This window comes from Vitis riparia, chromosome 14, assembly GCF_004353265.1.
Source record: "Vitis riparia cultivar Riparia Gloire de Montpellier isolate 1030 chromosome 14, EGFV_Vit.rip_1.0, whole genome shotgun sequence".
In the NCBI taxonomy this organism is placed as follows: domain Eukaryota; kingdom Viridiplantae; phylum Streptophyta; class Magnoliopsida; order Vitales; family Vitaceae; genus Vitis; species Vitis riparia.
In genome coordinates this window covers 3232181-3259840 of record NC_048444.1, presented here as the reverse complement: position 1 = coordinate 3259840, position 27660 = coordinate 3232181, and the positions used below count along the sequence as shown (strand labels likewise).

Genomic DNA, 27660 nt, shown 5'->3' with positions numbered 1-27660 from the left:
CAAGAAGCTGAGAGCCTGGAGAGGTCCTTTACAGAGGATGAAATCCATGTGGCTTTGATGGAGATGAATAGGGATGAAGCCCTGGTCCGGATGGCTTTACTATGGCATTTTGGCAAAGTTGTTGGGAGTTTATTAAAGAGGAGATTCTAGAAATGTTCAAGGACTTCTATGAACATAGCTCTTTCCTCAAGAGCCTCAACAATACTTTCTTGGTTTTGATCCTCAAGAAAAGTGGGGTTGAGGACCTTGGAGACTTTAGACCTATTAGTCTCCTGGGGGGGCTTTACAAGTTATTGGCTAAAGTGCTAGCTAACAGACTGAAGAAAGTAGTTGGAAAAGTGGTCTCTACTTCTCAGAATGCCTTTGTGAGGGGAAGACAAATTCTTGACGCTTCCTTAATTGCAAACGAAGTGATAGACTCGTGGCAGAAACGAAAAGAAAAGGGCCTCATTTGCAAATTGGATATAGAAAAAGCTTATGACAGTATCAATTGGAAGTTTTTGCATAAGGTGCTGCAAAATATGGGTTTTGGGTCCAAGTGGGTGGGGTGGATGTGGAGCTGCCTATCCTCAGCTAAATTTTCGGTATTGGTTAATGGAGTGCCTGCAGGCTTCTTCCCTAGCACTAGAGGCCTTAGACAAGGAGATCCTCTGTCTCCTTATCTCTTTGTTATGGGAATGGAAGTGTTAGATGTTCTTATTAGGAGAGCTGTGGAGAGGGGTTTTTTATCAGGGTGTAACATAAGGGGTGGTAGTGGACCCCCTTTGAACATCTCTCATTTGTTTTTTGCTGACGACACAATTATATTTTGTGAGGCCAGAAAGGATTATCTAACTCACTTAAGTTGGATTTTATTCTGGTTTGAAGCGGCTTCAGGCCTAAGGATTAATTTAGCCAAGAGTGAGATCATTCCAGTTGGAGAGGTGGTGGAGATGGAGGAGTTGGCTATTGAGCTAGGCTGCAGGGTGGGGTCTTTACCTTCTTAGTACTTGGGTCTTCCTTTAGGGGCTCCCAATAGAGCGTCATATACGTGGGATGGGGTGGAAGAGAGAGTTAGGAGGAGACTAGCTCTTTGGAAACGGCAATATATTTCTAAAGGGGGAAGAGTCATTTTAAGAAAAAGTACTTTGGCTAGCATGCCAATCTACCAAATGTCTATTTTCAGAATGCCCAAGGTCGTTGCTAGAAGGCTTGAGAAAGTGCAAAGGGACTTTTTGTGAGGAGGGGGAAATATGGAGGGGAAAATTCATCTGGTTAAATGGGAGGTGGTATGTACAAACAAGGATAAAGGTGGGCTAGGCCTTAGGAAGCTAGCTATGTTGAACAAAGCTTTACTTGGCAAGTGGATATGGAGGTATGCTTGTGACAAAGATAATCTTTGGAAACAAGTGATCAAGGTGAAGTATGGGCAGGAGGGTCTTGGTTGGAGGCCAAAGAAGGCTAATGGGGCGGTTGGAGTAGGGGTTTGGAAGGAGATTTGGAAAGAATCAGAGTGGTGTTGGGACAACATGATATTCCGAGTAGGAAAGGGCAACACGATCAGATTTTGGACAGATGTGTGGTGTTCAGAGTCAGCGCTGTCCCACTGTTTTCCTCACCTCTTTGGTATGGCTGTTCAAAGGAACTCAAAAGTTGAGGAAATGTGGGATCAAAGTTCGGGTCAAGGAAATTGGAACCTAAATTTTTTGAGGGATTTCAATGATTGGGAGTTGGATCTGGTTGGGGGATTTTCTCCATATACTGAGGGGTCACAAACCCTCATTGGAGGAAGACTCAGTCCTATGGAGGAAATGAAGAAGTGGTCAGTTCAGGGTCAAGGAAGCTTATAGTTTGTTGGCGAAGTCTGATGACACAGGCTTTCCCTCAAGAAGCATTTGGGTGGCAAGGGTGCCAACTAAAGTTGCATTTTTCGCGTGGGAGGCGACGTGGGGGAAAGTGCTTACTTTGGATAGACTTCAAAGAAGAGGACTGCAACTTCCAATTTGTTGCTTCTTGTGTGGATGTGAAGAAGAAAGTGTAAATCATATCCTTATACATTGTACAGTGGTTAGAGCTTTATGGGATATTGTTTTTGGTTTAGTTGATGTGAAATGGGTTTTTCCAGAAACTATAAAGAAGGTTTTAGCTAGCTGGAGGGGCTTGTTTGTGGGAAAGAAAAGGAAAAAGATCTGGGACGCCATTCCGTTGTGTATTTTTTGGACGGTGTGGAAGGAGAGGAATAGATTAGCTTTTAGGGGGGGGGTGTTGAACGTTCAGAAGTTAAAGAATTTTTTTGTCTGTAATTTGTGGAGTTGGGCCAAATTGTATGTAAGCGGATAGCATCCACCTAAAGGGAGGTGATTCTTTTTGTCTTTTTTTTTTAGGCCTTAGTTGCCTTGTATACTCCCTGTATACTTTGTGGCGTTTTGCCTTTTTAATGCATATCCTTTACTTATCAAAAAAAAAAAAAAAATTAAGAACCTAGGAACTCTCAAATATTTCCTAGGTATAGAAGTAGCTCACTCAAAAAGGGGTATTGTTGTCTCACAATAAAAGTACATATTAGACTTACTGAAGAAAACAAGGATGCTAGGGTGCAAGCCTTCAAACACACCCATGGAATCAACCTATAAAGTTGGACTAATGACAAATAGTCCCCTTATTGACAAAGGGAGATATCAATGTCTTGTGGGTAAACTTATTTACTTATCACATACACGACTTGACATAAGTCTTTCGATGAGTTTTGTAAGTCAATACATGAATAATCTAAATGAAGATTTTGAAGCAAAATACAAAATTCTTCAATATTTAAAGATGACACTAGGAAAAGGTTTATTTTTCCAAAAAGGATCCAATAGGGGGATTGCAGTTTATTCCAATGAAGACTAGGTAGGATCTGTGAACGATCGAAGATCTACAATTAGCTATTGTACATACGTTCAGGGAGATTTAGTAACTTGGAGAAGTAAAAGACAATCAATAGTAGAAGCAGTACTGGGGCAGAGTTCAGAGCCCTAGCTCAAGGCATTGGGAAGGAATGTGGTAAAAAAAGTTGCTTGGAGAATTAAAAATTGAAACAGAAGGGTTAATGCGTATTTTCTATGATAATCAAGTAGCAATCAGTATTGCAAAGAATCTGATTCATCATAATAGAACCAAACACGTGGAACTTGATCGTCACCTCATCAAGGAAAAGGTCGAAGAAAGGATACTTGAGTTGACTCACACCTCAACAAGCCTCCAAGTTGTCAATATCTTCACAAAGGTTCTTCCACGTGTCAAATTTGATGACTTGATATCCAAACTGAGAATGATTGACATCTATTCCCCAACTTAAGGGAGAGTGTAGGATTTCAGAATAAAAATCCTATAGGATTTCAAAATAAAATGAAAAAATAAAATAAAAATAAAGAAGATTTCTTCTCAATGAATCTTGACAAAGTATATAGGATCCACCATCAACACGTGGCCAATCCATCAAAGAAACTAACTAGAGTCAAAGGACCATCTTCTACAAACATCTTAGTCCATGACCACAAAATACAAACAAAAGAGTTTTTTAGCCTTTGGAACGAAAGTTCGTCGTCTTTAAAAGCAATTTTGTTTCTTTCCTTTCAAACCGTCCAAAAGATATATAAGGGAGCTGCCCTCCAAGCCTTCTTACACTTTTTGCTCACAAAAGAACCATGCCAACCTAGAAAGGTCTCTTTAATTGACGAGGCGAGCACCCAAGACAGCCCAAAAAGAGCAAAAAGCAAAAACAACTCCCATCTATTTTGAAAGACAATAGTTTTTGGAATAATGTGCCAATGAATTTTTGGCCTTTCAATCATCTTGAGGAAAATCTTCTTTTACATATAAGATTTAACATTTTTTTATCATCTTTGAGATTTAACTTTTCTTAGAACAAACTTTCCCTAACATGTTTTTTTGTCAAAACAATCACAAGCTAAAATTGAGAACTTTTTGAAACTGCAATATTTTAATTAACATATTCAAACTTTATTCCCATATATCCTAGGTTTGCAACATATTCAATAATATCTACAATATTTTCTATTTCTACTATCAATGGGTGGGCTATTATTATCCCCCAAGTTTCATGGATGGCCAAAAATAAGTGAGGGTTATCAAGATACGACCATTGGTTGTGTAGGACAATAGAGATCTCTAAAGAAGTGGATCGTTCTTCCTCTAGAAGCCTAGATCAGCCAATCAAGAGGATAAGCTAGCCAAGAGAGGCACCACATCATTGGCTTTCTCAAGGACCATCAACTTCCTTATGTCTTTACTCTCTGTTTGTTTCTTTTCTTCTTTGATGTCTTCCTTTTACTCCTTTATGTTATTGAATCTTATGGAAGGGTCTCTCATCTTCTTTGTAAAACCCCTTTCTTTCAATAAATAAATAATATTCTTGTTTCTTATCCAATAAATAAATAAATAAAAATAGAAATGAACAAAAACAACAACAAAAAGAGGATTTTACATCAATTTTTGAAAATTCACAATCAAGTGTCTGATATACCAATTACTTCCTAGCACAGCCAAGAGTATTGATTTCAAAAAAGGCTTGCATGTCAAACATGGACAATAGAATAAGGACACAACCAACACCATTAAGCAACAAAGAAGCTTTGGAAAACCTGATCAAACTAATGCTTTAGGAAGTAATATCTGAAAATAATTTTGAAAATTTTGAATTGGGATTGAGCAACAGGATCTTATTGCGTAACTATTCGGAAAGGGAAGTTTCAAAATTTGAAAATTGCATAACTTCTTTAAATAATTTCAGTATTCAGCTGTTTAATTTTAGGAAACTGTGATTCATTCAAATGAAAAAATTGGTAAGATCCAGAATAGGGGTGAAATTAACTAAATATTCATTAGCTTCTGTTTTGCTAAAATTTGGCAAATTTTTTTATGTTGGAAAATTAGAATCTCCAAGTATTAACCCATGGGAATAAATCATTCCTATAATGTCAAAACCAACTTTTATTTTTCTCTTGAAAACATTAGCACCTTCTCATCCACAAACAAATTATACAGAGGGAACAAAAGTAAAAAGAAGAAGAATTACCACAGAAGAAGCTGAAAGGTGAGGAGCAAGACCAATATCATAAACTGTCACGAGTGCAGTACCCAACCCTTTAGGAGCAACAATCAACTGTAAGCATTGTAAACCTGGAGGGGGCTGAATCACATCTACTACTCGAGAATCATTCACAACAGCATCCAGAAAACAGCTTCCTCCAGTAATTGAGAGATTTGCCTGAATAAGATAGAAAGTGAATTGTGTAACAATATTAATGCTTAAAATTTACTGTCTAAAGTTTTTTTTTTTTTTTTTCTTTTTTCAGTACCAAATCCACTAAAAGTGTGGGGACCTACAATCAAATACATCCCATTAAGTAGGTCAATCATCCAAAACATTGCCTAAAGACATGATTCTAGGATTTCAATCCAATAAAAACTATTTCATCCAAGGAAAATTTAATAATACCAACAATTTCTTAACACAGAATTGTAGTAAGTTGGCACAAAGCTAGCAAAGAATTAGACCCAGAACTTGGCTGCAGAATCACAAGATTCAGTCATTCTGAAGAAAAAGTGCACAAATGCATGACAGGACACATCATTAGAAGTGGTATAAAAGAAAATGACAGCCACATTTTGGATCAAGCCAAACAAGTATTTAAAAATATAATGGAATAAGAGTCTACCTTAGCATCTGAATTGAAAAATAATAACTTGAACTCTGGGGTAACTCTTAGAGAAGAAACAAGCTGCATGTTTGAACAATTCAAAAGCTAAGAACCAAATCTTACAATAAAAAGTAAAAAAACAAAGCAAAAAAAAAAAAAATTACATAAAGAAGCAACAAAGACTGCCATGAATCTCATGTAATTAATTCAATGAAATAAGGCCTCCCCATAAAATACATAAAACAGAACAGCATACCTGTAAGCGTACAGCATCTGTAAGAACATTCTCTGAGCTCTCAAGCAGCGGAGCAGATACATGACCACTCACGGTACCAGCAAAACCGATAACAGTTGCACGAACAATGCACTGAGAAGTAAACACTCAACAGCTCAGCACATGTCCAATATTACTAGCTAAACATCAGGACGGGGAAAAGGCACATATCACATTCTAATCACTTTCAGAGGTACCAGAGGCCAGGAATACAAAACCTAAAAAGTATTAAATTCAAAGTCAAACAGCCACCATGATATCACAGTACCACTTAAAATGACAAAGAAAAAAAATATTATACCACTGCAAGTTGCTATGCACAATAAACTTAAACAAGTAGTGAGAAAATCACATTTTTACAGGGACAAGAGCCTAGAAAAATTGTGTACAGGGAAATAATGCTTATATTTTCACTGAATCTTTTTCCATGAATACTGATGTGTATTTTACAAGAAAGTTATGAAGGGAATTGCCCTTTCTTTTTAAAAGGATTCTCCTCCATCTAGAAGGGAATACTTTCTCTGAATGTAGTGGAGAAGTTTGGGACTAAAGCCCAGCTTAATCTCCTTCTCCTTGTGGGGCTCCTCTTTGCCCTAAGTGGGGGGAGACACTAGTAGAAGGGCCTCGCGGGTGTTCATCGGGGGATGCTCTCTCTTCCTTTGATGAAGCATTGGTGGTAGAAGCCGCTCTTTTCCAAGGTACGATGAATCTTGTTTCTTCCTACTTGGGGCATGGGTCTTTCTCTTCTACTCCTTTTTTCGGGGCTCATGTCAGGGAGGCTCGTCGTGATGTGGGGTGAATTTGCTAGGGAGACTTGGTGATGATGGAAAGTAAGTTCCCATCTCTAGAAGAAGGGGGTAGAAGTGGCCCTCTTTCTATGATCTTTAAGAATGGTCGTCAGTGAACTTCTAGTCTAATTGCAATGGCTTTGAGCCCAGTTTTTTAGTTGGGGAGGAGGAAGAGCCTTTCACTTTGGTAAAGGGTGGCATCCCAAAGGATTGATGATGGGACCCATCTTGCTCTCAAGGTAATTTCAGCATACTAGTGTCCTTCGGCAAACTTTTGGGGCTTCCGATGGGATGGGTTTGAAAAGGAAATTTTGGGCCTTTTGAAAAAACTAGAATTGAGAACAAAAGAGAAGACCGTGAGGCAAGGGGCAAAAAAGTCTAAAGTTGGTGGCTCTAAGTTTGAGAAGGAGCTACAGAAATTAGAATGCTCTGTTAGTTACAAGATCGATTCAACTGGTGGGAGAAGAGGGAGGAAAAGTTTTGGGGAATTGGCTAGAGTGTGTCAATGAAACTTCGTATACTATTGTTGAATGTTAGAGGGATTAATAAGGGGGACAAGCGCAAAGCCATTAAGTCTTTGATATGTTCACATTCAGCCAATCTTGTTTGTCGTCAAGAAACGAAGGTTCAACAGATGTTAGCTTGTTTGGTGAGGAGCCTAGGTGTGGGTAGGTGCTTGGACTGGGGGGCGGTGGATGCTAAGGGCCAAGCAAGGGGGGATTGTGGTTTTTTAGGATAATCGGGTGTTGAAGCTTATTAAGATGGAGCATGGTGCATTCTTAGTTTCATGTCGTTTCAGAAACTAAGGATAACTCTGTTTGGATGTTTTCAGGGGTTTATGGGCCCATTTTGGTTGAGGAGAGGGAAGACTTTTGGGCTGAGTTAAGTGCTTTTAGAGGTCTCCGGAGCGACCCTTGGTGTGTGGGTAGGGACTTTAATGTAGTGAGATTTCTGGAGCAAAGCAGGTACTGTCAAAGAATGTCAACTTCCATAAGGCACTTTTCGGAGGTTATTGAAGAGTTACACCTTAAAGATCTCCCCCTGTCTAGTGGTTTGTTTACTTGGTGTGGTGGGTTAAACAACTGTTTAGCCTGTAGGTTGGGTTGTTTTCTCATTTCTGACGATTGAAAGGATCAATTCAATGGCGTGGTCCATAGAACCCTGCAAAATCCAACCTTTGATCATGCACCAATCATGTTAGATGGTGAAAGGACAAGGAAAGAAAGACTTCATTCAAATTTGAAAATATATGATTAAAGGTGGAAGGTTTCAAAGACCTTATTAGGAACTAGTAGGAGGGGTACAATGTATAGGGGTCTTACAGTCACAGTTTGGTTGTAAAGCTCAAAACCTTGAAGCAAGACTATAAAGTATGGAATAAAGATGTTTTTGGTAATGTTTCCACCAAAAAACTTGAGGCTTTGGTGGAGCTAGGGTTGTGGGATGCAAAGGAAAGGGAAAAGACCCTAACAACAGAGAAATATGAGGTTAAAAGAGGGGTGGTAAACGAGTTTCAAAAACGGGCAGCATTGGAGGAAATTTTGTGGAGACAAAAATCAAGAGAGTTGTGGCTAAAAGAAAAGGATAAAAACATAAGATTTTTTCACAAAATGGCCAATGCCCGAAGGAGGAATTTTTTGGACAACTTAAGAGTAAATGGTGATTTACTAGAAGGGGTGGCAAATGCCTTTCGATGCTTTCTGAGGTGGGGGAGTGGAGATTGAGTATAGGTGGGCTGGTTTTTAACTCATTGTCATTTGTAGGTTCAGCAGCCTTGGAGTTTCCTTTTACCGAAGATGAGGTTTTTATAGCTTTATCTAGCTTGGGTGGTGATAAGACCTCAAGTCTGGATGGCTTTACCTTGGCTTTTTGGCGATGTTGCTGGGATTTCCTTTTTTGATAGGAAACGACAAAGGGATATATTGATAGAAAAAAGTACAAGAGAAGGATGAGGAATCCTCCCACCAAAGAAAACTAAACTACAAGTACAAAAACAAGAAAATACACAGTAAAAACATACAAACTCTCTAGATTAGACCAACCCTTTGGAATTGCACACCGCTATCCAATCAAGTTGTAACACATTAAGAGGAGTTCCCTTAAAAACCTTGGAACAAAAAGCCCAAAGAGAAGCAAGGAAATGAATAGAATCCCAAAGATACTTTGAATTCCTTGCTTTATCCTAAAAAATCCTTGCATTTCTTTCCTGCCACACGACCCAAATCAAAAATCCTCGTGAAAAGTGAGGTTATGGGATTCTTCAGAGCGTTCTATGAGTCAAGATCCTTTAACAGGAGTTCAAAAGCTACTTTTTTAGTATTGTTGCCTAATAAAGGGGGCCAAACACCTAAAGGACTTTAGGCCTATTAGCTTAGTTGGGGATTTATACAAGCTTCTGGCTAAGGTTCTAGCTAATAGACTTAAAAGAGTGATGGGTACATTGGTCTCGGATTTTCAACATGCCTTTGTGAGAGGGAGAAAAATTTTGGATGTTGTTTTCATAGCAAATGAAACCATGGATTCCAGAATTAGAGACAATTTAAGATAAATCATAAGCAAGTTGGATTGAAAAGGCTCATAACCACGTAAATTAGATTTTTGTCCTTACAGTTATGGAAAAAATGGGGTTTGGCTCCAAGTGGTTAGGTTGTATTAGATGGTGTATCTCTACAGCCTGCTTCTCTGTCTTGGTAAATGGAAATCCTTCAGGTTTATTCAAAAGCTCTAGAGAGTTGAGACAAGGAAACCCTTTGTCTTCCTATTTTTTTCTTAGTGATGGAGACCTCTCCCGTATGCTTTCTAGGGCAAAGGAATGTGGTTTTATTGAGGGATTCCTAGTCAAAGGAAATGATGATGTAGGAGTGGAAGTCTCCCATTTGTTCTTTGCAAATGATACTCTCATATTTTGTGATGCTAGTAAGGAAAATCTTGAGCACCTAAGTTGAGTCTTCATGTGGTTTGAGGCGTATTCAGTGCTAAAGATTAATTTGGAGAAAAGTGAAATGATTCCAATTGGGGATGTCCCAAATTTGGAGGAGCTTACCGAGGTATTAGGTTGTAAGGTGGGTGCCCTACCAACCACCTACTTAGGCCTCCCTTTTGGTGCTTCTTACAAGTTTATTAGGATTTGGGAAAGGGCAGAAGAGCAGTTCCAAAAAGGGTTTGCTTTGTGGAAGAGGCAATATCTTTCAAAAGGTAGAAGACAAACTTTGATTAAGAGCACTTTATCCAGCTTACTCATTTACCACAGGTCCCTCTTTGTAATCCCTAAAAGAATAGTGCATAGATTGGAAAAGATTCAAAAGGACTTCCTTTGGGGAGGAGGGGCATTGGTTAACAAGCCCCATTTGGTAAATTGGTTAGTGATTTGCTTGGAACAAAAAAAAGGCTTAGGTTTTAAAAGTCTTTCGATCCTCAACAAGGCACTTTTGGGGAAATGGTTTTAAAGATTTGTGAGGGAAATGAATCCTCTTTGAAAATGGGTGATTGTTGGTAAGTATAGGATAGAGGAGGGGGGGGGGGGGGGGGGGGGGTGGTTAGTGCTCAAAAGAGGTGAGAGAGAGGTTTAAAGTAGAGGTTTAGAAGGCAATCAAAAAAGGATGGGAGGCTTTCAAAGAAAAAACTAGTCTTCAGGTTAGCTCAAGGAACCAGGTGAAGTTCTGGAAAAATAGGTAGTGCAGGGATTTGTCTTTGAGGGATTCCGTCCCGAACCTTTATTTTATAGACTCTTCTAAAAATGCTTAGGTGGTTGATGTTTAGGATGGGGGTAGTTGGGGTCCGAGGTTTAGCAGACAGTTCAATGACTGGGAGATGGAGGAAGTAGATGCCTTTTTTAGGAGTTTGCATGATCACTCCATCTATTTGGGTACTAATGATGTTTTTTTTTTTAATAGGTAAATAAAAATATGTTAAAAGCACTTTCAAAATGGAGCATCAAAGTACACACGAAGTATACAAGGACATGCCACAAGGCCAGCAAGAGGGAAGAGAAGAAGTAGAAAACCCATCACCCTAAAAACCTACCCCACCAACCCCCTCCCCCCTCCCCAAACAAACAAAAACCTCATACAACAGAAGAAACAAAACAACTCCCTCACAAAACAACTGTAGAACCCCCATTATTCCTCTCATTTCCCTTGAAGGAACACGAAGAGCTGTTGTAACTAACAGCACACTCAAGCTTTCGTAATTCCCATTTGGGTACTGATGATGTTACGGTTTGGATCAAGACAGAAAATGGCTATTTTTCAGTTAAGTCCTTCTACTCCTCCTTGGCAAGTAGGAGAGCAAAGTCTTTCCCTCATGGTATAGTTTGAAACTCTTGGACTCCTGTAAAAGCTAGTTTTTTTGCTTGAGAAGCAACTTAAGCTAAGATTTTAACTCAAGGTCAGCTTAGAAACAAGGGATGAAATATACCTAACAGATGTCATTTGTGCAAAGCAAATGAAGAAACGGGTGACCATATTCTCCTACATTGCCAAAAGCTTGCATGTTGTGGTAACTGATTTTTGTTCTATTTGATGTTCAATAGATGATGCACTCTTTTGTGAGAGGGGTGTTCCTGAGTTGGGGAAGCTCCTTAGTTGGCAAAAAATGGAAAAAGGCTTGGAAAGTTGCTCCTTTATGCCTTTTTTGGTCTATTTGGTGGGAAAGAAATAATAGAGCCTTTGAGAATTGTGAAAGTTAGGATGAGATAATTAAAAGTTCTTTTTTATACCTATTTTAGGATTAGATTAGATTTGATTGTACATTGGGGATGGGTCTATGTCTATGTCTTTGTTAGATTTTGTGAATTGGTTAGGTTCCCCATAGGGAGTAGTTGCTTATTTTTGTGATTTGCCCTTCTAGTTTTTGCTGCTTTGTATACATCGTGTATGCTTTTTTAATACAATATCCTTTTACCTATCAAAAAAAAAAAAAAAAAAACAACTAGAATTCAAAATAAGCCTGGCTTTATGCATATTTGACCACAAAATTATGAAAGGAAGTAATAATGTTTTTACTGAGACATTTTACATGTACAGTTGACTGCAGAATTGTGAAAGAAAAACAATTCCTAGTCTCACAAGTTGTAGGTCCCCGATAAAGAGGTTCATTCTAGATAGGACTCCTTTGGGCATTTGGAACGAGTCTTTTAGTAATGGCCATACTGGGTAGACATGTTAGAAAACCTCCATAACACACTAATCCTAATTTACAGAAGCCTTGTCAAGAGACCCATGCTGTATCAGAAGATTTGATAGAGGTGCCCTCATTGGCTAAGAATAACCTTAGTTTAGAGAGAATCGGCTGTAGCTGTCTCATGGATTACACAGGGAAGAAAGTGGGGGAGATGAGGGTTTGTGTTTTGGATTTTTAATATTCGCAAGATTATTGACCTTTCAAGAATTTTGTAAGCTCCTTTTATTCAGATGCCTGATAGATTGGCCTAACATGGAGCCTCTTCTTTGGAGGCACTCATTGTGGATTTCCTGCCACACCAAGTGTGTGCTTAAGAAGTATTGGTTGGGGCTGTATGTTGGGTGTTCTGGGGCATATTTCTGCTTAGATGCTTGTACTTTCCCTATTCTACTTTGTATTGGTTAGAGGATAGCAAACCCTTACCCATAAAATTTTCCTTTCTTTATTTCCACTAATACAATTTTTCTAATTATCTATCAAGAAAAAAAAATGCAACCAAGAATTTGATTCTGAGAAATCAGCAGTTTTCATCAACTGAATACCCAAAACAACTATAAGAATACAAAAAATATATGAAAGATTAAAACAAGAAGAGCTATAGTTCCAACAGAATCTAATGAGAGTGCATAAAGGAAAATAAGAATCCATATATTGTCTTACATGAAAATCAAAGTCTCCTTGTGTCAGTAAAAATCCAGGAAGCAGCAAATAAAATAATAATGATTTACCAAATAGCAATTTTGGGAGAGTTCCAAGCAAAAAAAAATCAGAAATAATGGGATTCCTGCCGAATAATTAATTAACAAACATGATAAAGTTCATAATAGAGCTATCGAACCACAATGCATGGAGCCTCATAAAGTTCACAATATAGCCATCAAACCACAATGCATGGAGCATTGTTAATAATTACATTATCATAAAACATGATAAACTCAGCTTGTCCAGTTCTCCTGAATTAACAAGGATTTCCCAGAATGGTAGCAATAGAATTAAAACAAGTCCACAAGATTGATGGAAATGCAATCAGAATCATGCATCACTAAGCAATCTTATTCCTACAACTTCAATTAAGTGACCAACTATTAGGTTCAAAAGTCTCTCCAGTTCAAAAGGAAGCAAACCAGTTATTAGGTTCTAGCGGCTCTTCCCAATCACCTCCTAGAGGTTAAACTTGAGATTAAGAAGCCAACAAACAAGTAAAACCATAATAAGATAAGATAATATAAAACTGACGATACCAAAGTTCTAGCAGTACCAGTCTGGATTCATTTTGCAAGATCAAAAACCTCTCCCAACCGGAACTGGACCCTCCTAAATCATAGGAATCATCCCAAAACGCCAGTGCATCACAATTGCTCAATTCCCACTTCAAACAAAGAGAAGATGAATTTGCAAAAGCTTTTCCTGAGTTACTAATTCCAACTGCAGCAATTCGAATTGTGCGCCCATTTGCCACAGTAATAGGGGTGACACGAATTCGCTCTGGATTGCGATCAGCTTGAGTCGCAGCCCATATAACACCAGGTTCATTCACTGAACAGTATGGCACAAATTCACCCAAATGATATAGTTAGATGCTAAAGAGTAAATGAAATAACTAGTCTCTGAATGTGATTTTCATTAAGGGATAACATCCATACCAGGTTCATCAGCAATTAGTGTGATAGATGAAGGAAAGCTACATGTAAGTGACAATTCCACTTCTGCTACTGCTGGCAGAGGATGGTCATCTCCAACCAAGTTACCACGTTTGAAAGCAATTTTCTAAGCCAATTGAAGCCAGAGACAGAATATATCGTAATTAAAATGTATTGAATAAATCAAAAAAAAAAAGCCAGGAAAATGCAAACTTCTAATTTGCCTATGAAAAAAAATTGTGGAGACTTACATAGGTTCCTAAAATTTGGCATAAAACTCTATACAAACTCCCATAGCCGCTAGATACTTTATGCACAAGAACTCCATCTTTAAGACGAGCATGCTCATCCACAGTTTCAATAAAGTCAACACTTTTGTCCCACAATTCAGGTCCTCCAACAAGCATGACATCTAAATGTGTTCCAGGAACAAGAAACAAATCATCCAAATTTTCGAACTGACTATGAGCTTCTGCTTGAGCGGTATTGATCCAGTAACCACCAAATTGGTTTCCGTCACCTGCCTGACGCAGAACAAGTGGCAGATAGGCTCCTATACGTGAAGATGCTTGTAAAACAATAGGGCCATGAAAAGGATGATCATGGTGTTGATATTCTTTGGTCAGCGTTGCATGCAGCATAGCTCGACCAGCGCTAGAAGCATATACATACGTCCATGCACATGGAGGACCATATACTGATGCATAAGGCTCAACACTTTCCAGCTTGTCCAGGACAGGAGTCTCCCCTGTTGCATTGACAATCATGAAAGACTCACTTCCAGCTTTCCACCTTACAAATGAACTGAAAGCATCACATCTGTAGAAATAGGCACCTGTAAATTCCAAATAGACATTAATGGAAGAACATGAATATTTTAAGACAGCAATAAAGTTCCAGATTATTGTTCAATACGGGATCACCATTTGATGCTTTCATTGTCACAGCAGCTTGAAGTTGTGATCCTACAACAGTCTCTACAGGAAAGTTTTGCAGCATAACCATAGATGAAGGGAGAGCAACTTCAACAACCACCTATGAAATAAATATATACAAGAAATTAACAAAATGAGGAAAACAGGAAAGGAGATAGAAACCATCAAACATGCATAGAGGAAGTGAATAAAATCTACAAAAACTCTCAACATTAGATGCATATTCTGACAGAAAAATTTGCAAATGAAACTAACATAACATACAATATCGAGCATCAAAATTTCCAGTTAGCAGTTTCAAAGATAATTTTCAGGAGTTACATCATCTAAGTCTCACACAGGATGTTTTCATCTCCTACCAACTGTGCATGAGAATACATAATGCTATTAGTAACATTTACAGTGATCCCACTAGCATATCTGAAGAGACTCAATCACAACATCGTGTCATTTTTCTTTAACAGGAAAAAAAAGAATAAAGACCTAAGAAACAGCATTTAAAAACCTTGAAACAAGAGCTCCATATGTTATCAAGGATCACCTTGTGGGAGTTTTTTCTTTTTAATAGATAAATAAGATATAATAAAAAAATGCACAAAGCAAAAAGGGGGCACATCCCTGGTGCACTGGCAGTATACAAGGAGAACAAAAAGAAAGAAGCAAAAAAACCAAAAAGCATCACTGCACAAGAGAATCTGCACATCCTATTTAGATGCCAAGCCCTTAGTGAAATGCATCAAGAAAAATTAGACCCCCAATGAGCCCCAGCCCAATCAAAAAACAATTTCAAGAAAAAGAAGTCCTTCAACATCTGATCTGTGCATGCTGCTCATCCTTGAAGGTTTTGCTGTTTTGCTCCTTCCAAATGCACTAAAATAAACAAAAGGGAGCCCATGCTCCATATTTCCTTCAATTTTTTTTTTTGGGTTAAGTTCTTGAGTCCTGCCAAGCTAACAAAAACTCCCTGATCGCCTTCAGAAAAACCCACTGATGACCAAATAAAGCGAGCAACAGGTCCCAAAGCATACAAACTTTGGAGCAGAGAATAAGTAAATGGCAAGCTGATTCCTCCTTGATCCCACACAAACAAAATCTATCACCTAATTGTCATCCCCTCTTCATCAACTGATCCATGGTTAAAATCTTCTCCCAGACTGCTTCCCAGGCAAAAAACAGCCCTCAGCGGGGGCCCTGGCTTCCAAATCCCTTTAGCTGGAAACTTCAAAAAGTCATCTTCACAAAGGGAAGAATAATAAGACTTGACAGAGAAGCATCTGACTGGTTTCTTTGATTTCATTTAGTTATTGTCAATGCGAGATTCAGTGGAGGATAGGTTAGTGCGGAGCAGAGTCAAGGTCAGGAGCTTTTCTGTTGGGAGCTTTTGTTATGGCAGTTGGTCTTCTGCTTGTTTGGAGTGGTTTGGGTGTTGCATTCCTCAATCAAAGCAATGTTTCTAAGTTGGCATGGTCATTTCATTGGAAAGAAGAGAAAGAAGGTATAGAATGTCACTCCTCTTTATCTGTTCTGGACTATTTGAAAAGAGAGAAATAGAAAGGCTTCTGAAAATGTTGAGCTATCAAATCAAGAGCTTGGGTTGACTCTTTGTCTATAATTGATTTTAAGAATTGGTTAGGCTGCCAATAAAGGGAGGGTCTTCTTGTTTTTTTGCTTCAAAGCACACTTGTAAACTTCTTGTGTACTTTGTGTAGCCTTTTTGGCTCTTTAATCTATTGCTCTTTTGCTTATCAAAAAAACAAAAAAATGTGAATTTCATCCAACTCCCAATCATGAGAACTCCTATGAAAACAAGGGTTCCAATAATCACACCCATTCTCCTCTAATCAAAGATCACCTACTCTAGCATTGGTATTAGAAGCAATGCTAAACAAGGAGGGGAAACAATACATAGGAAAGGACTCACCACACCACCTATCTAGCTAGAACTTGGTTTTAATAACATTACCAATAGAAATGATAGTCCTAACCCAAAACTCTCAATCCTCTCCTTGTAGCCTATCAAAGACCTACACCACAAGGCTCATCAACATCTTTGGAACACCACACATCATCACTCACCTTAAACTTGCCAACTATAACATTTTTCCACAAACAATTATGTTCTATAGCAACCCTCCACAACCATTTGCCAAGAAAGGCTTTGTTGAGAGTTTCAATCCTACTTAAACCAAGCCTAACTAAATTCTTAGCCTTATATATATTTGATAAACATACAAATCATTCTAAAACCCTAAAGAATAAAGCTTAGCTCAAGGCATAACAATTGAACCAATAATCTTATTTATCTATTTATTTGTTTTTTTGATAAGTAAATCAAGTAGATATATTAAAAGTGCTTAGAATAAACACACAATGTATACAAGTAGTGTCAAAAGGTGAGCAAAGGAAAAGAGAAACAACAAATTGCAACCCAATACAAAAACACTACAGAAATAGAAAAAACAGAAAGCCCCTATATGGCCTTCGAGCAGGCAAACTGCTTACTACTAGTTGAACAAACCCTTGAAACACCATCCCATGAAGCTGACATTAGCCCCTCAAAGAAATCAAAAGATAGATTCCAAAATCATCTACCCACTTTAGCAAAATCCCACTCTTCTTTTGCAGTTCAACATCATCTACTCACACTTTTGGCTCCTCTCTCTTCTCTATTTGATTGATTGTAATTAAGCGAGCACTCCAACCAATCAAAGCAAGACGTAGCAGAAAGCCACCTCCTAATACTCGAGGCCCCATTCTACGACCCTTTCTGGCATCCAACTATCTGAATTTCCTTCTCAAAATCGTTCACCAGTAATCCCAAAACTTGCTAAAGCAGACAAATTTCCCAACAAAACATATCCTAGAGGCTGACATATCTCATCGAATCCTTACTAGGATTACCATTTCTTGAATCCCCGCTGCACAATTCTAGAGTTGCACACTTTGCATTTCTAGAACAAATCTCCAAGAAATCCACGGCCAAACTCTCATTGAAAACATTAAGTTAGAAGCAAAGCAATGCTTATTAAAAGGAATTCAAGAGGCTAACGCAATGAGAGCTACCAACATTTTCATCAAAAAGAATTCAGCTATTGTTACACCTCAAGGAGTAAGGACCTTGGTGGTAGGATTGCATAATTAGAGAGACTCGACAAGATTAGCTTCCAGACCTAGATCAGCAAACTCAGATGCTGCTATGAGAGGCGATCTTTTTGGTTGAATCCATAGTAAACTTTTTTCTTCACTAAAAGCCTTAATGAGCTACTGGAGTTAGTGTTGCACTTTATTTTCACACACATGCACACATACAGACACAGACATTATGAACAAGGAAAGATGAAGAATTCTCCCACCATGCTCACAGTCTGCTATACAAAATCTGATCAAGAAGGAAATTAAACCTATACAGCTCCAAAAGCAAAACTAGCTGCAAAACTGAAGATGGCTGCAGATGTATATACCCTATGTCTGTATATTGTTTGCTTCTCTTTTGACCTGAAAGAACTATTATTTTTTAGAGGCAAACTACACACACACACATATAGTAGTGGCGCCCAGCATGCAACCTAGTTATACAAGAAGCAAACAAAGCACATTAGAAACCAAAAGCAGAAGTTAAAATCAGTAGGCATGATGACAGCCAACCCCTATCAAAACTATTGACTGGATCTAAGGAAGAAGAATTAGCATTCTCCAAGGACCTAGCAACCATATAGAGACTTGACAAGAAGATCCTTCAGTACTAGATTAGATTGCTCTGCACCATAAAAAATCCTACAGTTCTACTCATTGGGAACACATCAAAACAAAACATAAAGGGGTCATCTTCCACACCCCCTTGCAGAACCTCCCATAAAACTACCATGCTAACCAAGAAATGAAGGACAAACAATTAGTATAGGATCCAAATATCATTACCTCATCATAATTGAATGGATCAAAAATTGAAACTACTTTAACAGCAGCTTTACCAGGCTTCTTTGCCTGAATAACACCAGAAGCAGATACAGAGACAGTAGCCATGTCTGAAGAAAACCATTTATAATCACTGGATGATTTTGCACAACCTGTATTTAACAAAACAGAAATTCCATCAGTGAATTAACTTCTTGAAACATTGGGCAGGTAAAAAGCTACCAACCTCCAGTAGCCTTTAGGTCCACCTCCTGATAAACAGCAGGAGCCCAGGGAAGGAGAATTCTTTCAGAAACAGCACTTCTTTTGTCGAAGCTGAATTTCACTTTTTCACAAACCATGACTTCTTGAACAACCTTGAGAACCTGCAAAGGACATCACACAGATAAAGCTCAGGGAAACATCATTTCATTAAAATAAGCCAGCCAAAACACCCACAAAAAGAAACCAGTATACAACAGAATGTTAAAGGAGATATAGAAATGCTTGAGAAGTCAATAAAAGATATCACCTCCTTTCTTCCAGGATGCCTACTAAAATAACTTAAAGAAGCTGTCAATTTTCCCAGTCCCTCTGATGTCATTTTCAAGATTCTGGAATTCCACCAGTCATGCTTGACAGCAATCCTATCTGACACCAAGAAAGCCTTCCAGTATATAGATTGGTTGTATTGCAAGCTCACTTCATCACTCTGCAATGCAGGAAAGAAACATCCAAATGAGAATAATTGAGAAGAGAGAGAGGGTAGTAAGAACAATGAGATCAGAAAATGCCAAACAGAATATTTTTATCCATAATTTTTTTTTCTGGAGAACATGAAAGAAAATAATGAGAATGTATTTGCTACAAGGGTGTAACTGAACAATGAGAACAGAAAATGAGAAAAAAAAATGTTAAACCCACGACAACAACCTAGGTTAAAAAAGATCAATAGGTATTCAGATATACTTAGCAAGGAATTACATGTATAGAGATACTTAGCAAAATAAACTTTTTTACACTATGGTGACTGATACAGCACTATTACCATTTAGGATTTGTGAAATGGAAGTGAAAGAGTAATGATGGCAAATTCATTGATTACAATGGTGCAAAAATGACAAAAAGGAGGATTCCGTTTCCCTTTTAAACAGTTTCTTTTTTTTCCCCAAGAAACAATACTTGTACTGTAGAAGAAGGATGATAAATCCTTGAAAATATATATAAGAGAAGTGTACAAGAAAAAGAGCAACAAAAAGCTTTGCTGGCAAAAGCCTTTGGCTTCCCATCCAAAAGAATAAAGTACACTCGAGAAGACAAGAGATCCTCCAATCAAAAAAAAAAAAAGACAAGAGATCCACAACAAAATCAACCAAGCATGAGGCTCCTCTCTTGACTAGTCCATCAACTTCCATATTAACCAATCTAGGCTTCCATGAGAAGCAACCCAGTCCCCTATCCAAGTCTAGAATCCTCAAAATCCAATGACCATATCTAAAAAGGCCTCTATGTCTCTATGATCGTTGGTCTTTCGACATCCAAGATAAGTTCATCACTGAAACGCCTTTTACTATTAGTGACACCCAATTTGGTTGGCACCTTTGAGACCCTAAAGTAAAGCAAGTATCGTTATTTCCATAGCTAGCCCAATTCAAATAATATCACGCTCTATGATCCCAAATGAGTTGTTTAATAACCATCTGCTCTAGATTGCCAAGGAAAACCATCAGATAGAGTTCCAAGACACCAATTGGTGGAAGCCCACTCAATCGGATTCCACCACTGTTCTATAACTAGGAGACAAGACAGAACTTCAGTCCCCAAAATGATGCTGAAGAGAATTCTAGAGAACTCCATGATGAACAGCTAGAGGGATGTGCGAAACCAAATATTCTCTAACAAGTCATACATTAGCTTTTTCCTCTCGTCAAAAATCCTCACATTCATTTCCAGCCACATAACCCACAAGATTGCCAGGACAACCATTCCCATAGGGCCCTAACTTTGAGATTCCTAGCAAAACCCAAAAAGATACAACATATCAAAAACACCCAAGGAGCTACCTTTTTTTTTTTCTTTTTTGTGATAGCCAAAACAAGAAAAAAAATATTGTAAGTGCCTGAAAAAGGATGCACCAATGATCTTCCCAATCACCCGCCCTTTGACCTCCTCTAACGAAATTTCAAAAGATTTCAACTCTACTCCAAACCAACATCTTCCACCAACTAACTCCACATCATAACAAGCATCCCAACCCTCTCTTTACTTGGAACTCAACCAATTTACAAAATCTATCAAGGACATGGAACCCCTAGGAGCCACCTAAGCTAATCATGCTTCTCAAAGAGTCTCTATGACAGCTCCAAAGCCAAGAGGCAATGTAAGAATAAATGGTATGTGTTTATCCTTTGTGGGAGGAAGACATAAGAAGGTTTGGAAAGTTGCTCCTTCGTGCATTTTTGGACAATTTGGAAAAAAAAAAAAAAAAAAGGAATCAAAGGCTCTTTGATAACAAAGAGCAATCTAACCATGTTTTGAAAAGCCCTTTCCATAATAATTTCTTTGTCTAGGTAAAGTTATACATAGAAGAAGGCTCAATGCTTTTAATTGATTTTGTTGATTGGTTGATTCTCGCTAAGGAAAGGAATTGTTTTGTGTTATTTCTTTTTTGGTTGTGCCTTTGGCACCCATTAGATACATCTTGTGTACCTTAGTGCACTGTTTTTTATTCTGTACTTATTTATAAATTCTTATTACTCACCTATCAAAGGAGAGACGGTATTCAATTTCCCCACTACTCAAACAAAGAGCACAATAATCTGGGCTAAATGGTTGGGTTAGCAAGTGGATATCATTAGTATTTACCCTTCATACTGTGTATTGACATTTCCAATTTGGTCTCGTCTGTCAAAATGGTTGCTTCTCTTATAACCACAAATTCCATTCTTGTGATAATTATGCACTATTATACAAGCACAAAGAAACAAGTAACTGTAAGGTAACTGTCCAAATAATTCTATAGGAAGCAATATGAAGTCATTCAGGTATTAAGATTATTCTACATTCCAAGGAGTGGATGGCTCAACCTCTCATCCAAGGACCAGCATGCTTTGCAATTGAAGAGCAACATGCTAGAGTTTTATGGATTCATTTTGCCCTTAGCAAATATGGACCAAATTAAAACTAGATCTTAAAAATGAAAGGAACTCAGGAATCAAAGAAGCAGCTTCCAGTTTAAGTATTACAAAATAGTTCAACTCCAACACAAATGATAGATAAATAAATACTAAACAAGAGTATATGAAAAACATAATTGCCTTGGGATCATGTATAGGTATTAAACTATTAAAAAATGAACAATTTTTTAAATGCCAATCAACATGTATATTAATTGCTTCTCAAACAAAACAAAAAACAAAAAAAGATCAAAAAAAAAAAAAAAACAACCAATAAATAAACCTATTCAGTAAAATCTATGTAACTGTAGAAACCCAATATCAAACAGGTCAACTAAAAGATGATTAGGTTACCTCAGTAATATAAACTTCTTGGCCACCAGGTCCTCCTGAAAAAACCTTCATTTGAATGAGATATTGTTGACCAGAAAACGCATACCAGCGTGCCCCAGATGGAATAGATTTTGCTCCTTCTAAAGGATCATCAGAAAGGGATAGAGGTAATATGTACAAACATAAAGTATCAGGCAAGACAACATGGAGAGATGACATTTGTATGTGGCCAGCAACTCTGGTGTCTTCAACAGTGACAGTGGTCACTCCTAAGCTCAGCGCATTGACTAGACCCATCTGAGAATCCACTTGAGCAACTGAGGAGTTCAAAACAGACCATCTGTGATATGGAGATGGTAAAGCAACCACTGCAATTACCAGTGAGAAAGCCAATAAGATCATTGAGGACTACACTCACAATGCAAAACAAGGTAAGCAATCCATGTAACTCTTTGTAGGAGGAAAACACAAGATAGGGCTGAAGTATGGAAACAAACTACAGGATTAAAATGTATATGCCTAAATAAACTAAAGGGATTTCAAAAGTTTTTACAACAAGTTTAGATGGCCACAAGAATATGATTATATTACAGAAAAACAAACTAGAGTTTAAAAAGTAAAATAAAAAATAATACACACACACACACACACACACACACATATATATATATAACCCAAAGAAAGTTTTTATATCCATAAAAAAAAATAATGTATTTTAAAATTTTTCAGAACATTAAATGTATTATATCCAAAACATTACTAGGTAGCTACTTTAGACAAATAGACCACATGAGAGGAAATGACAAGAATACCACTAAGCACTCATGAAAAACAAGTTGCATATTGCAAAGGCCTTAAGAATGTTTGTACATGCAAAAATAAATGATCTAGAATTTAGAATTCTAGATCATTTATTTTGTGTCTTCACACCTCTTTTTTATCTGAGGCCCACTCGAGTCTTTTTGGGGAGCCCTTCCCTTCTAGAGCTCCCTTTGAGCTTGTCGGGGACACTACGGGGCTGGAGCAGGAACTCCTAGTCATGGAAGGTGCCAATGTCGAGGGTTCGTCTCTTGACCGCCTAAAGATCACCAACAAGGCGCTATTGGATGAAGCATCTAGGTATCCCCTTCGTCACAAACTCTCTCTTGTTTCTTTGGGGCTTGGGGTTTATTCTTCTTCTACTCTTTTTTTAGGGCCCAGCGTTTCTGTGATGGGGATAGAGGGGGCTTCCAGTGAGTCGGTTGGATCAGCGGAAGAGGCGAGGAGCAGGGTTCCGTTGCATGATGAGCTGATTGAAAATTTTTCGACCCGCAAAGGACAGAACGAGCCTCCGTGGGCTTCGCTTGGCAGTGCTAGTGGGTCTAAGCTAGTTATTGTTCCATATAGATCGGGATTTGAGAGCCCATTAGCAGAGACGATGGCCCTCCAACTGGAAGAGGGGAAGAGAGATGAAGGATGGAGTTCTAGCTGCCTTACGAAGTTCAGTCATTGTCTGGGTATGCCAACATAAGGGTTTGAAGAGGAAATTTTGTACCTTTTGAGGAGAATGAAGGGGAGAATTGAACAAAAGAGCCAGAACGGGGCGTGTAGAAAGACGAAATCTTCGGCTTCAAAATCCAGCAAGGAACTAAAGAAGTTGGAGTGGACAGTGAGCTATAAAAGAGCTAAGGTGGTTACCAATGCAGGTATGTCTAGAAGGACTTCTGGATTGGGGTGCAAATGAAGATAAGGATTTTATCATAGAATGTCAAAGGAGCAAACGATAGTGATAAGAGAAGAGGCATTAAGTTAGTCATAAAATCCAAAAAAGTGGATGTGGTTTGCCTGCAAGAAACTAAAATCAAGGAAATGAGAAAGGGCTTGTCCGTAGGCTTAGGGTAGGAAAACGTCTAGACTAGAGAGCAATCAATTCTAAGGGGCAGCTGGAGGTGTTCTGGTGTTTTGGGATAACAGATTGGTTGAATTGGTGGAGGTGGAAGAAAGGATGTTCTCAATTTCATGTTGGTTTGAGAATTGTGTGGATGAGTTGATGTGGGTGTTCACTGGAGTGTATGGGCCAATTTGCAGTTGGGATAGAGAGGATTTCTGGGAGGATCTTGGGTCAATAAAAGGCTTATGGAGTGACCCCTAGTGTGTGTGTGTGTGGGGAGGGGGGGGATTTCAATATGGTCAGATAACCAGAGGAGCGTAGTAGGGGGGGTGGGTTTTCTGCTACAATGAGGAGATTTTCAAAAGTGGTAGAGGATTTGGAGCTAAGGGACTTTCCTTTACAGGGGGGTCCTTTTACATGGCGAGGTGGGTTGAATAACCAGTCCCAGTCTAGGCTTGACCGGTTTTTAGCGACAAATAACTGGGACAGTATGTTCAATGGGGTCGTGCAGGGGATCCTTCCTAGACCAGTCTCTGATCACTTTCCCATTCTCCTAGAAGGTGGAGGTTTGAAGAGAGGTCCTTCACCTTTCAGATTTGAGAACATGTGGCTAGAGGAAAAAGGGTTTAAGAACCAGATGAAGAAGTGGTGGGGGAGTTTAACTTTTACTGGGACTTTCAGCATTGTTTTGGATGCAAAATTGAGAGCCTTAAAATATATTTTGAAGAATTGGAATAAAGAAGTGTTTCGTATCATTGACACTAAAAAGGGTGAAGCTCTCAGACAGGTGGAGCACTGGGATGAATTGGAGAAATATTCAACTCTGAATCTGGAAGATTGTGAAGCAAGGAAAGAGGCTAGGGAGTCTTATAAGACTTGGGTGTTGAGGGAAGAAATTTCTTGGAGACAGAAGTCTAAGGAATGTGGTTGAAGGAGGGGGACAATAACACTAGATTCTTTCACAGGATGACGTATGCTCACAGTAGAAGAAATTGGTTGTCCAAGTTGAAAGTGAATGGATGTTGGCATACGGAGGAGAATGATTCAAAAAATAGTGTGGCGGGGGTGTTTCAAAAGCTGTATTCTGAAGAAGGGGGTGGCGTCCTAGTGTTGAGGGACTGTCTTTCATGAGGTTAGCTAGCAATGAGGCTGAAGGGCTAAAGATTCCTTTTTCGGAAGGAGAGGTGTTTGCAGCACTTTCAGATCTAGGCAAGAACAAAGCCCCCAGTCTGGATGGCTTTACCATGGCTTTTTGGATGTTTTGTTGGGATGTGGTGAAGATTGAGATCATGGGTTTTTTCAGAGAATTCCATGAGAGGGGCAGATTTGTTAAGTCATTGAATGCTACTTTCCTGATTTTAGTACCAAAGAAGGGAGGTGCAGAAGATCTAAAAGACTTCAGGTCAATTAGCCTTGTAGGCAGTCTCTACAAGTTGTTGGCCAAGGTGTTGGCTAATAGAATTAAAAAAGTGATGAGGAAAGTGATCTCGGAGTCCCAAAATGCCTTTGTGGAGGGTAAACAGATTTTGGATGCAGTTTTGATTGCTAATGAGACTGTGAACTCAAGGCTGAAAGACAATGTAGAGGGTGTGTTATGTAAGTTGGACATAGAAAAGGCTTATGATCATATTAGTAAGAGCTTTTTGTTGGCATTTCTTTAAAAGATGGGTTTTGGGGAGAGATGGATAAAGTGGATAGATTGATGCATCTCTACTGTGAAATTCTCTGTTTTAATTAATGGTTCTCCTTCCGGTTTTTTCCAAAGCTCAAAGGGGTTAAGACAAGGAGATCCCCTCTCCCCTTATTTGTTTGTGATAGCCATGGAAGTATTTCGTTGCTTATTGAGAAGGGCTATTAGTGAGGGCTTCTTATATGCTTGGAGGGTGAGAGGTAGGAGTGGCGAGGAGGTTCAAATCTCGCATTTGTTATTCGCGGATGATACGTTGGTTTTTTGTGAGGAGTCTTTAGATCAGATGACTTATCTAAGCTAGCTTCTCATGTGGTTTGAGGTGTGTTCAGGGTTGAAGATCAACTTAGAGAAGAGTGAGTTGATCCCAGTGGATAGGGTGCATGACATAGAAGGTTTGGCCTTGGAGTTGGGTTGTAAAGTGGGTGGACTCCCTTCCTGTTATCTAGGTTTGCCTTTAAGGCTTGAAAAGCATGGGAGGGGCAGTATATATCTAAAGAAGGGAGACTCACTCTAATCCAAAGCACTCTTTCTAGCATGCCTATACACTTTATGTCTCTCTTCTGCTTGCCAAGAAAAGTGAGGTTGAGATTGGAGAAGATTCAGAGGGATTTTATGTGGGGTGGGGGTGCTCTCATCCAAAAGCCACAGCTTGTTAGGTGGAACTTGATTTGCTTGGATAAAAAAAAAAGTGGGTTAGGTGTGAGAAATTTAGTTCTGATGAATAGCGCTCTCTTGTCTAAGTGGAATTGGTGGTATGCCAATGAAAGAGAGGCGTTTTGGAGGCGAGTCAAAAGTCACAAGTATGGCGAAGAGGAGGGGGGATGGCGCACTCGGGAAGTAAGTGGGAGATACGATGTTGGGCTTTAGAAAGTAATTAGGAAGGAGTGGTTGCTTTTAGATGGTAGGTTGGCCTACCATGTGGGTAGTGGGCAGAGAGTGAGATTCTGGACGGACAAGTGGTGTGGAGATGAGCCACTTTGTGAGTCTTTCTCCTCCTTATTTTCCATCTCCTTGTCTAAGAATGTTTGGGTTTCGGAGGTTTGGAATCCCGTTGGTGAGGGGAATGGTTGGACTCCTCTTTTTGCAAGGGCATTTAATGATTGGGAGATCGAATTGGTGGAGCTTTTTTTGCGTAAGATTGAAGTCTTCTGGGTGCAAAGGGAGGAGGAAGATAGAGTGATCTGGACAACTTCAAATGGTGGCGCTTTCTCAGTCAAGTCTCTTTATTCTATTTTGGAGCTCGAGAGTTCTTCTATGTTCCCTAACGAAAGTAATTTGGAGGGTGAGAGTGCCTCCTAAGGTAGCTTTCTTTGCTTGGGAGGCCTCCTTGGCAAACAGGTGCTTTCTTTGTCTATCTGAAGCAAAAACGGTGGATCACCTCTTACTTCATTGTGTTAAGACACGGGTCTTGTGGAATCTTCTTTTCTCCCTTTTTGATGTGTCTTAGACTCTTTCGTGTACAAGAAAACTCTTCTTGGGTGGAATGGAGCGTTTGTGGGGAAATGTCGCAAGAAGGCTTGGAAAATGGCTCCCTTATGTATATTTTGGTCAGTTTGGAAGGAGGGGAATAGATTAGCTTTTGGGAATGAGAAGCTTCCGCTTCAAAGATTGAAATATTCTTTTGGATGTAATCTTTGGTCTTGGGTCAGGGTTTCTTTAGTTTTGAGCCCTTCTTCTCTTGTAAGTTTTTTAGATTGAATAGGCTCTAAGTAAGGGAAGGTGGTGTGTATACTCCATGTATACTTTGAGGGCACTGGTTTTGGTGTTTCCTTTTTCCAATTTATATACTTCCTTTTTATTTATCAAAAAAAAAAAAACCTCTTTTTGGGTCTTTTATTTATTTTGAATACGTCTTGTATACCTCATTTCTTTTTAATACAATCCTTATTTACCTATAAAAATATGATCAAGAATTTAGAAGTTTTTAGAACATGATCAGCCAGCTATTTTGACCAAACAGACTGCTTGGACTTTAAAATTTTAGCATAATGTTATAATTAAAAGGCTCACACCACAAGTGTGCCCCTCTAATACTCTGTTCTCAATAAAACACACTCATTTTGTTTAACTAAATATTGTAGTTCCAAGATTCCAAATAACATGCCCAATCCCCTTCCAAGAACTTCATCCAACCTAGTCAGTACCAACAACTCCCATAACCAATGTGTTCTTATGGTTTGTTTTCCACATCTATA

At 38.7% G+C, this 27660-nt stretch overlaps 1 protein-coding gene across 1 annotated transcript in view; it reads right to left on the bottom strand.

Moving 5' to 3' along the window:
• LOC117930239 (nuclear pore complex protein GP210) overlaps nt 1-27660 on the bottom strand; it is a 55903-nt gene that overhangs the window by 25387 nt on the left and 2856 nt on the right. Inside the window, exons 5-15 of the mRNA XM_034850791.1 lie at nt 21927-22273; nt 18929-19108; nt 18644-18782; nt 18421-18569; nt 14491-14602; nt 13819-14402; nt 13571-13694; nt 13186-13463; nt 5941-6051; nt 5703-5765; nt 5060-5251 (exon numbers count right to left, since the gene is read on the bottom strand). Coding sequence (XP_034706682.1) covers nt 5060-5251; nt 5703-5765; nt 5941-6051; nt 13186-13463; nt 13571-13694; nt 13819-14402; nt 14491-14602; nt 18421-18569; nt 18644-18782; nt 18929-19108; nt 21927-22273 — 2279 coding nt within the window. The remainder of the gene's footprint in view (nt 1-5059; nt 5252-5702; nt 5766-5940; nt 6052-13185; nt 13464-13570; nt 13695-13818; nt 14403-14490; nt 14603-18420; nt 18570-18643; nt 18783-18928; nt 19109-21926; nt 22274-27660) is intronic.